The sequence below is a fragment of the Chenopodium quinoa genome, unplaced genomic scaffold (assembly GCF_001683475.1).
Source record: "Chenopodium quinoa cultivar QQ74 unplaced genomic scaffold, ASM168347v1, whole genome shotgun sequence".
NCBI lineage: Eukaryota > Viridiplantae > Streptophyta > Magnoliopsida > Caryophyllales > Amaranthaceae > Chenopodium > Chenopodium quinoa.
In genome coordinates, this window is record NW_018743503.1 from 2329093 (window position 1) to 2340664 (window position 11572).

The 11572-nt window shown below is 37.7% G+C and overlaps 1 protein-coding gene across 1 annotated transcript; it reads left to right on the plus strand.

The window, feature by feature from the left end:
- The first annotated feature begins 8327 nt into the window (after nucleotides 1–8327).
- LOC110739471 lies at nucleotides 8328–10807 on the plus strand. The gene is made up of 2 exons (XM_021919916.1): nucleotides 8328–9116; nucleotides 10006–10807. The coding sequence occupies exons 1-2, from the start codon at nucleotides 8394–8396 to the stop codon at nucleotides 10261–10263; spliced, it is 981 nt and encodes a 326-aa protein (XP_021775608.1). The 5' UTR covers nucleotides 8328–8393; the 3' UTR covers nucleotides 10264–10807.
- The last annotated feature ends 765 nt before the right edge of the window (nucleotides 10808–11572 follow it).

Here is an 11572-nt window from a genome sequence, read left to right on the forward strand (position 1 = left end):
CTCGTGGTCTTCCTTTTCCACAACGGCGGACAGGATTTGGAAAGGATCGGACTTCGGTGGTGGTTGGGATTTGCAGGCGTGGAGGAACTCATTTGGATTGAGTTTGTCTGTGTGGTGAGACAGTTGAACTAGTTCTATGGCAATTCTGGTTTTGTGTGTACTGGTTGTGGCCTTGTGGGCGTGATATAATTTGTTCATTTGACCTATTGCAATACGGGTCGCTGAAAACCGGATGCGGAGTGAAACGGTTTGTTTTCTCGACATTTTCAAGTCGGGTTGAAAAGTTTGTAATCCGATTTGGTTTCTGTTTATTATTTAGTTGTTCTATTAGTATTTTGGTTGCAGTCGATCCGGGTAATAAAGAATTAATTGGTCAAATTATTTACTAGTTTTAGGAAATTTGAGGGTGTTTCTCCACTGAAATTGTCATTGGTTTTGTGTGTATTGGTTACAACGAATTTCGTATCTGGGTTCCCATTCAGTTCTCAACAATGCAAAAGGGTTCGGTATGTGCTCGGAAAACAACCCTTACGTACAACCCAACGCATACAGATATAATCGTAAAAACATAAATAACAACTTCAATTACCATTGTACGTACATTTTATTATTATCCGACTTAGTTTAACAGTCGAAATATTACTTTTGGGAAACTGATTCCGTTGACGCCTAAAAGATTATTTTTTTTTCCCGATTTCTTCTTTGTCTCCCTATGTTTCAATTTAATATCCCCAACACAAACAATCGTGAGCTAAAATTCTCGTGCGATGTAGCATTCCTACACTAAAGCATTCCTAGAACCTAAGAAGTATGTGACTTAGTCGTTAGAATTAACGTACACTATCATCCAATAGTTTTTCAAAGTGTTATTCTGTCAAGAGGTTGTGATTTAAAAATCAAAACTATACTTGTAACAATGCATTTTATTTCCCAGTGGTTCTTTTTAGGACAATTTCAAATTTGCTACCACTAAAATTCATGCACCTCAATTTTGCTACCTCTTAATTTTTTTTTTTTTTTATTATACTACCACTCAAATCATTGTTGTCAAAATTCAGTACCGTTTGACTGAAGCTGTTAAGTTTGTCGTTTGGTGGGCTCCACCTCAGTTAACTAACACCCCTTCAGTTCTTCTCTCTCCTACCTTAACTCTTCATTGTCTTCATTGAATACTCACAACCATCTCCATTAAAGGCTGAGTAAATTAAAAAAAAAAAAAATTAGGAACAATTATCTCACCTCTGTCACCATCTCCATCTCTCATCTCTACTTTTCTGCAATTTGGAGGTGAAAATTGAGTGCGTGGAAAGCAGTAACTGGAACAACGAAGCAGAGGAAGACAAAGCCCTGCGAGAAAGCCCCACCCACACCCACACAAAACCAACCCCACCCACACCGTACCCACCCCACCTAACCAAATCGAACCCACCCCACCTGCCCAGAAAAAACCACCACCACACCCACCCAGACCACCTAACCAACCCCCTAACCCACCCACCTAGAAAAAACGAAAAAAAACAAAAATAAAAAAAACGCAAAAAATCCAGAACACCTAAATCGTACAAACCAAATCGAAACAAAAACCAAAAAATAAAAAAAACCAAACCCAGATCCAAACAAAAATCGAAAAAAAAATAAACAAAACCAATTGAAATCGAACAAAATAAATAAAATATACAATTATCTTCTGAAATTAATAAAAAAATAATTACAATTATATCAAAAATCCTTAATTATAATCAGAATTGTTAAAAAAAAAAAACCTAGATCTAAATGTTGTTGTTGTTGTTGTCGTTGCTGCGTGCTGGTGTCGTTGTTGTCGTTGCGGTGGTGTCGTTGATGTGGTGGCAACTGTGTTTTTTCGCGTCGTTGGTGATGTTGCTGTTCTTGATGTCGTTGAGAAGGGAAAGAGAAGGAAGGAAGGAGATAAGGAGAGAGAAAGAAAAGGGGGAAGATGCGGGAAAGAGAAGGAGAAGGAGATAAGAAGGGAAAGAGAAGGAGAAGGGGAAGATGCAGGAAAGAGAAAAGGGGAAAGATAGAGAAGGAAGGAAGGAGTTAAGGAGAGAGAAAGAAAAGGGGGAAAGAATAGAGAAGGAAGGAAGGAGATAAGGAGAGAGGCGGAATTTTACAAGGGGGGTGGGAACTAAAGGGGTGTTAGTTAACTGACGTGGGACCCACCAAACGGCAAACTTAACAGTTTCAGTCAAACGGTACTGAATTTTGACAACAATGATTTCAGTGGTAGTATAATAAAAATAAAATTTTAAGAGGTAGCAAAATTGAGGTGCATGACTTTTAGTGGTAGCAAATTTGAAATTGTCCTTCTTTTTATAAGATATTTTATACCACCCAGGAAATAGTGATACCAATGTTGTGTTAGTGGGTAGGATGCACGGACACTTCGTGCAACAGTCGTGTCCGTGTCCGACAACGTGTCGGACGCCGACACTCGTTCGACACACGATGGACACACATAAAAACTACATCCAGGTCTTTAATATATTTACACACTTTGAGATGCATTGTATCCTACTATGATACAATCCAGTTTACATTTTGATATTTCACCTCATCTTTCTACCCTTTTGACTTAGAAAGTTAAGGTAAAGTATGAGAGAAAAAGGTAAGACTTATAATATGATCGCCTTCAAAACACATTTGATAACACATTATTGTATGTGAATTAGGAAAATATTATTTAGCTACGGTAAGGAACTTGTTTTCAGGCTAATTATTTAGGGTTTTGTTCAATAGGTTGTCTAAATCTTGCTTTTTTGATATATAATTTGTCTTGTTATTTTCCGTACCCATGTCCCCTATTTTAGGATTACTGTTTTGTCGTGTTCGTATCGTAATTGTGTCCGTGTCTGTGTCCGTATCGGTGCAACCTATTGTCTTAGTGGTGTCAGATGTTTGGGGGTTTTTTATGTGTCCTACGGGAGAGTTACAATTTCCTAGAATGCTCCTTCCTTAGCCTGTACCTGCACAAATAACGGAAAACTCCGGCTGGGGCTGGGGTGTTCCGCCTCCGAAGATTAAGTTAGTCTCTTTCTGAATGAGGAAATAAGACAATAAATGCTTCTCGATTTGAGAGCGTTTGCAAGGGGATTTGTGTTTTGTTGGTTTGTGGGAAAAATGATTCGATCCCCATTAATGAGGTCTGCCCTTACTATTTATAGTAGGGAGAACTGTACCTCAATTAGGGTTCAATGACACGTGTCGCAAAGGGATTGGGCCTTTGCTAACCGTTGAAAGCTTGACACGTGGCAGGCCTTTATTGGGCCACGTGTCTTAGGTTATTTTTACCCTAAACACCATGCATGTAACACATGAGAAGGTCGTTTTGGATTGTTATGCGACAGTACCCATACAACGTGTCAAGTTCATAGTCTACCTTGTCATCTGTTAAGATAAATTTAGGGTGATTACATAATATTTAGGGTATATGGATTTTGGATAATATTAGGAATTGTCTTTTCCTACTTTATCTAGGTTTTATAGACATTTAGAGAGGATAGTACATCTTATTCATTGTACTATAAATTGATTGGTTTTGTGTTACTGGAAATCAAGTTAAAGTTTATTCATAAATCATTTTGCTACATCATCTGATCCAGGGTACCACTAGGATACACAGGGTACCACTTTTATATGGGTGGTACTAATCCCCTTACAAAAGAACCACTGTAAAAGGAAATGGATGATATTCAGGAGGACGTTGGCAACTTAGTACTCAATAATTACTATAGTTGAACTCGTTCCCTATTATCCTTCGTAATCTAACCCATTCATAATCCCTCAACGTTTTGTTAAGCACACCCTGTTTAAGGGTGTCCATTCCAAAAGTCGCTACCGTAACTGAAGGTTGAAGCTTAAACAATACGTACAGTAGAGTGGTACATTTACTTCTGTCCTATATGGCTTATGGTTCCACAGTAGTAAAATGTACCTGGGCACAATGTCCTAGACGCTGTGCTGTTTTCGACAAGAAAATACACAATGCAATTGACGCATCAGCTTAAAAGAATTTGAAACATTTTCACCAAAAATAAATTCACTTCCTACCGTATTTCTGCATCCCTTGCCTCCCATTTATCATTACAAGCAACAATAATGGCCGGAACTTCCGGTGTGCAATATTGTGTATCACCTCACCAACCCTTACCCCACCCGGAACAACTGATATTGTATTTTCAAAAAACAGAGAAGGGGGAATCCGAATTAAACCTGAATTTAGTTAAGTATTTTAGAAACCGCTACACCTTTTACAATGGGATATACCAGCCTGTGCAGTCCATTAGAGCACATCTCCTCCAGTCAATGTGCTGCCAAACTGAAGGCATGATGTTACAAGATGGGAGGGCGACGTCGGGGCACCTTCCTCTTTTAGAGGACTTGGTGGGCTGCTACGACGAGGGAGCTTGTGTCCTGCTGTACTGGCTCATAGACAGGTTCTATTCCTCGGCGTCCCCACTCATAGTACCACCTGAAATAGAGGAAGCTGTTGACTTGAAGCCCAGTCTTAGTACCGACTCCATAGTTGCTTACAGTTTCCCCACGACGAGGCGCACAATATTTGTTGGGTCTTTCACGGATACCCTCCACTTGATGACGGTCGATACTAGTAACACCAACTTGAGTTTCCAGGTTGAAGGTTGTACCTTTAAACCCAGTGTTAATCATCGGTGGCCCATTCGTAAACGGTACAACCGTGTTACCTATAAAGGAGAGCATCTTTCGTCAGCCACCAAACAGTTTGGCGTACTCGCTCGGGGGTCGAACATTCTAATTTGGAACGCCCGAGGGTGCACAAGGCCCTCCTTCACGGAACATTTCGCAGCCCTGCACAATAAATTTAACCCGATGTTGTTCATCATTTAGGAAGCTCGTGTTGGAAAACATGAGGCGAGCGACCTCGTTGTTCGTAGCCTACCTGGTGATTATGTAGCACAGATATGTGGTCCACAGTCATGTTCTGGTGGAGTTATTATGTGTTGGCAACAACATATGTTAAGGGCCAATTTCTTCCACATATCGAGTGAGCCAATTGGGGTGGCTGTTGATGCTTTTTTTCTAGGTGATTTGTCAGATTTATAATTTTGTGTTGAATTTTACGTTAGTGGGAGTTAAATTAATTAGGCAAATTATTGTTGTTTACGATTACAGGCTCCACCACCTTCACCACCATGACCATCGTGGCCTCCAAAACCAGTTTATTTTAACAATGACCCGTTAAGCTCGGACGAGGAGGCAGAGCCAGGTAGCTACTACTTCAATTCTGGCTTGGCTTTCGACGGCTCCATCACCACCTAGGATTGGGGAAAGACCTATGAAGAACCGGGGATCCAACCCTCCATAATGCTCTGTGTCTTTGTTGAACTTGTACTGTAGTTGAGTAGCCTTGTATCTGTTTTGATTGACTTTGCCCCTGAATTCTGTTTGGCTAAAATTTTATTCTGTCCATGTTGCAATGTTGAGGCTTGAAGTACATCTCAAACCCTTAACTATGATAATTGAATCACTTTATTCCACCTTTGAAACTAATGCAACGCCTTTGAGAATTATAATGTCCGGATAGTAATGTCCTTCAATCTCTTAGCAATTTAGCATTGATACCAAAATTAACACTACAAATTATTATGTTTTCCAACAAATTTTTCATGACTAACTTAGATTTGTACCAATAGTTGTCGTATTCTAAGAGCCCCCAGTGCCTCGCAGTGAGATACATAAATGTATCTCACAATCAAGATTTGTACCAATAGTTGTCGTATTCTAAGAGGCCCCAGTGCCTCGCAGTGAGATACATAAATGCATCTCACAATCAAAAATCTGTATTTTAAATCAACTTCTTTTATCCACTAGAGAAACGGTGGTACGACCGTCGTTACCTTACAGTTCCACCATATTTTAATTCAACTTTTTTTATCCACTAGATTAACGGTGGTACAACCGTCGTTACCTAAAAGTTCCACCAAAATCAGGGAGGTTCAAAAACTCGCCTTGTTAATGCAGTTATGCAACTCACTGTGAGAAACAACATGCCAGGTCATTTCTGTTGTATGTTTGTGAAAATAATCATTCATTACACTAGATTTCTTTTCCGTGTATAAAGGGTTCATGTTGTACTTCAAATACTGTTTGGTAATAAATTAATACAGAGTACTTCAGACGGCCCGCAGAAGTTCATAGGGCCCATACAAGTCACGATAATCTAAGACAATTTTACGACGGTTCTCTGCTTGTTGTCAACTTTCGTCCTGCAACACTGCACTGCAACTGTTACCACTGGCCATATTCTCCGAATTTTGTCACTGAGTTGTCTTGTCAACTGTAATGTAATGCAATTATCATTGTCAGCAGACATTAGTTTTCATCTTTCTTGCGGATTACTTATTAATTAATTGTCAAAATCAAATCTTCTCTCTCTTTATTGCTATGCATGCATTTCTATTGGACTACTTATTAATCAACCCAAGCAATTGTCAAAATCAAACCTTTTGCACCTCATAGCCGTCACCTTCGTCACTTATATCCAATTTCTTTCTCTGTCTTCACTGTGTAAAGTATGATTAGAGGACAACTGTATTCTTTCATTTATGTCACTTCATTGGAAGCTGAATTTCTTTGGCAGGGGAAATATTTTGGCGGAGGAAATTGCTTTGGCAGAAGACTGACTTCTTCTCCGATATTTCCGACACTATCTCCTTGTATTGTCATTATCAACAAATAAATTAAGTCATTGTCCAGAATATGCAGTTGTCATTGCATTGTCGTATCCATGGTGAAATACCATGGATGTCCTTGTACCACAGCCATAGGTTCAAATATCTCATACACGCATGCGTAAATCGTTCCTGCAGAGCTAAGAAGTCAGTCACCAATTAACCAACCTTGAATATATATTCAGGGTTATAAGACTTCCGTTGCGTTCATGAGGTTTACAAATATCTGTCACTAGAACACGATGGTAATTTGAGTCGGATAATATATTGTACACGTACAATTGAAGTTAAGACCATATTATTGGAGCAATTCATTGGATTAGTACAAAAGGTACAATGCTCCTCAAGATATTAAATAACAAATGATGCTTAAATCGTTGCCTGGCCTTAGTGCGCCTTATAAATATCATTTTTTACAACCAAATTTTCTACCAATATGGATCCTTTAGTCAAAGAAAGTGAACCACACTAGTGAACTGTGAGAAAATGAAAAGTATATTCCGATCTAATAGACTTGATAAATCTAACGACGGTATATGACGAGGAGGAAAAGTAACTATTTCACTAACAAGGGAGCGCTTAGTTCAACTATGAACGAATCAACAATTATCTAATATCGTACGTCGAACAACTTGCACAATATAATCATCCAAAGGAGCAAAGACTGAAAAAATACGATCAAATAGAAAAGGACAGTTTTTAGGGTTTTAGAGGATTTGATTTTCAGGTTGTTCGTTTATTAGTGGAACATAACATTCAGTACGATGGGGTTGAATGTGTTTTTGATTGTCCCACTATTACGCCTTCGTTATTTAGATTCACGTAATGGTTGCACATGTACCATTATTTGGGAATCCTTTTTCACCATATTTCTCATTCGGAAACACATTCTTTTCACCCAATGGTTAGCGTTTGGGTAATACAATAGTTTAAAAATAACAAAAAAAGATTTAGAAAACAAATCTTATGTATACATATAAGATTAAGAAGATTAAATGTATCCTAGCACTATACACATTGATACCATAAGTTACAGTTAATAAAATAAAAATCAAATTCTTAACATAATTTGTGACATACATAGTGCTATATACTACTCTTACAGTTTTACAACAAGGATTACTTTTTTGTAAAATACTTGTGTATGTAATTATGTTAGAAAAGCTTGTTAGGAAAGATATGAATTTTTGTAAGCCAGTTGATTATTGAGAAGAAAAATAAGTATTGCGTAAGAGGGAATTAATGGATTAATAGTGTGTAAAAAGTAAATCTATTTACGAATTAGATACGTATACATAGTTGTAAGATATTCATTTTGGTTAAAAGAAGAAATGATATAAAATAGTTAGTGAATATATATAAATATACATATATGTGTATTTTAAATTATATATTTTGCTAATAATAGACTCTTTCATAATTAATTCATTTTACAAAGTAGTAACTAAAATAGTTTTTTTTTTTAATTAAATATAATGTTAATAATTCTAGAGTATTTATTGAAAGTTACCGTGCATGCGGGACCTGATCTACTAGTAATTATACACAAGGACTATATTCTCACTCTATTCTCTATTCCTATTCCTATCAGTGTAAGTGAAACGAGCGAAACAGAATTGGCAAAGAACTTGGAACCCGCTACCACCAATACACAGTTATTCAACCAATATGAGTTCCTACATCCCTTCAAACCTGAACCCTTACCGGGGTCCGGTCCATTCCAAATCCTGTCCACCGCTTAGGAAAAGGAAGGCTATGTCAGGCCGTCACAGCACGTTGGAGAAGGTCGTAGCTAGTGGCGTGAGGGTCGGCGGGCGAAAAGCCGGCCGTGGAGTGTGGCAGTCTCGACGATTTGTTGTTTTGATCATCGAAGATCCTGTACTTGACCTAACGACACAAGCAGGACGTGCTGCTAAAGTACCCCATATTGTTTCTGAGGATATACACCGGACCTACACAATGAACGCCTCTAGAGGTGTTGCTCCTCAGCAAGTGATTAACATACCAGGAGACGACCCCGTTCAGATAGAAGATGACGTTGTTAATGCTATGGTTGACATGGCACCTGCCACTTCTAAGCCAGTGCCCGTACAGCCTGCTGCCAACCGAGGGGCTGTAGCTAAGCAAGCAAGGGTTGCCCCTCCAAATCCCGGCAACTTCTATCCAAAGATCTCGTTTAGGGTTCGGAGCCTAAATGACGACGACCCCGGCCTTGAGTATGAACTCACGATCAATGAATCATTCAAGATAATTTACTATGACTACGCTAGGAGGGTAGACTCTCACCCGAAAGACATTACTATCAGGAATGCTCATGGCGAGGTTCCCTGGCATAACAATCCAATGTTGGCCAGGATTGTGAACGGGGTTGTCCTGTGGGTTTGGAGCCAGGTTCGGTTCCTTTTCCTTTCGTAAAATGAAGATAAAATTGAATGCCATGTTCTTAAAATGTAGAATTTCGTTAAAGTGTGGTTAGTGTGTAATTTTATTACTCACTGTGAGAAACGTTTTTGTTTCTCACAGTGGCTATTTCGTAAATAAAATGTACCACTTAGTGAAGATGGTACATTTTATTTACGAAATGGATGATAAAATTGTACCATTTTAGTCACGGCGGTACATTTTATTTACGAACCCACCACTGTGAGAAACAAAAACGTTTCCCACAGTGAGTAACAGAGATTTACTGATTTTTATTGTGGTTTAATTGAAGTTACTGTTAATGTGGCAAAACTGTAGCGATTTACTGTAGTTGGGACTAGCTCTGTTCTAAATAATTTGTGCCACCTTGACTACAATGATTTACTTTTAACATCCATTTAACAGGTTAAAATGTACCAGCATTACATTATCAAAGTGGTACATTCTAATTACGAAACTACCACTGCAAGAAGCAAAAGCGATTCTCACATGTTAAACTAATTACTCATAATATTAATTATATATTGGTTGGTTTATTAGGCTCTTACTTAGGCTATTAATTAGGGAGGTGATGGGGGTATTGATGGCAGGTCCAGCTATTTTTGCACCCTAGTGTATTTCAAAGTTAACATTTAATGTCATTATATTCAACTGATGTTAATATGTGTTCATTTCCTTATTACATAATCTGTTATGTCGGCTAAGTTGTTCGTGGTAATTCATAAAATTACAGTTAGGTATTGTATAATTATAGTGATTGATGTTGTTGAGTTGTGGTTCGATAAATTTGTATAATAATGGTATAAGTATGTGGTTCAAACTTATTTATATTGCGTTTCTTAATTTTGTTTACACGTAGGTACCCGAGGCCAACATGGATATTCGTAAGAAGCTAGTCTATCTCCGAGAGCCGCGAACACGTTCGGTGAAGAAGAAAGTACTAGTCATGTTGGATGAGTCTCTGGACGGACTGTTTCGAGCTTGGAGTGACGTGGTGCGTGTTAGTCCTAGCAAAATTTTTATGTTTCACGAGAACAAAAAGGTCACGCCAGTTATGGATGTTCGGGGTGCGGCCATGAGGAATGGCGACGAAGTATTTTGCTTCACAAACAAATAGGGCATGAGGAAGCCTAATGTCATGTGTCAGTGGAACCAAAATCAACTGAATCCCCTTTGGTAACAACCCTAGTGATCCTAGTCGTATGTTTAATTATGATTTTGATTATGATTCCCGATGTAATGTTTAATTGCAATTTTCATTCTCATCCTACCTCTTTGAACTTGAACAACGATTGTTCTAATTAGTTTTTAATTATGACATTTGTTGTATGAATTAGCACAATGTGTTGCAAACAACAGTTAAGCACTTCCGGGGACTATTACACATGACTACCACAAACAAAACAGTAAAAAGGTTAAAACCAACGAGAAAATAGGGTAGTTAAAATTGTAAAATGAAACGCCATAATTACCAACCCTCGAGAATTAGAACGATTAATTCCGTAAAAACACTTGTTCATTCCCCTTCAAAACCGTCTTAGAAACCTCTAGAAAAAAATATTTATTATTCGGCCAGGAAAAAAAAAAATTCGCTAATTGAATTCTGCTACAAGGTGAATAGTCAAAAAAGGTTTATGTGTCCCAATTAGGACATTATTCAGTTCTCCCACAGTTACATAACATTGCAAATTCTACTCTTACAATACAAACAGAATTTCGCACAAGGATTAAGCATATCTTAGTGGTACATTGAAAAACGTAAACATGTACCATTAATTATTATATGCATGCGTAAGTGAGAAATGGCAAACATGTACCATTAATTATTATGATGCAAACATTTTATGTACAAAAAATGTAACAATCTGATGTATTTAGTTTAATAACTCTAATTGAAATATAGTAAAATAATTGTAATAAGTTTAATCAGTGTAATGTATCATCAGAATCATTTGATTCTTTATGTTAATGGTTCGAGCTAAATATTTCCCCTTTTTCAGTATTTGCGATCTTGTCATTGAATTTTTCCTTTTGCCATAGGAAAAATTATTGTGTTTGAATGATGTGTTAGATATATTAATAACCTACCCTGTCCATCTACAAATCTTGGATTACTGGTACGTTTATCGGTTAATAATTGTACCATTAATTATTATGTGCATGGGTAACTTCTGATTGGCAGTTTCCCAAAAATAATATCGCGGGATATTTGAATATCCCCCGGTAATTCAATGAATCGCCATCATCATCAAAACTCCCAACCCACTACATCCGACCCCATGCATGAAGGAAAACCGTCTCGTGGAAGTCTATTTATATGTCAAACAGTTTTTGCAAAAAACTTAACTTCCTTCTATTCGAACATAGCGATCTCCCTCTATAAAAAATTAAAAATGGATGTAGAAGCGAAAAGAAAATACTCACCT

Excerpts from the sequence above, each read along its gene's own strand:
- LOC110739471 (XM_021919916.1), top strand. The coding sequence starts at position 8,394 with ATGAGTTCCTACATCCCTTCAAACCTGAACCCTTACCGGGGTCCGGTC. Across the intron at positions 9,117-10,005 it reads TCCTGTGGGTTTGGAGCCAG|GTACCCGAGGCCAACATGGA; the intron begins GTTCGGTTCCTT and ends GTTTACACGTAG.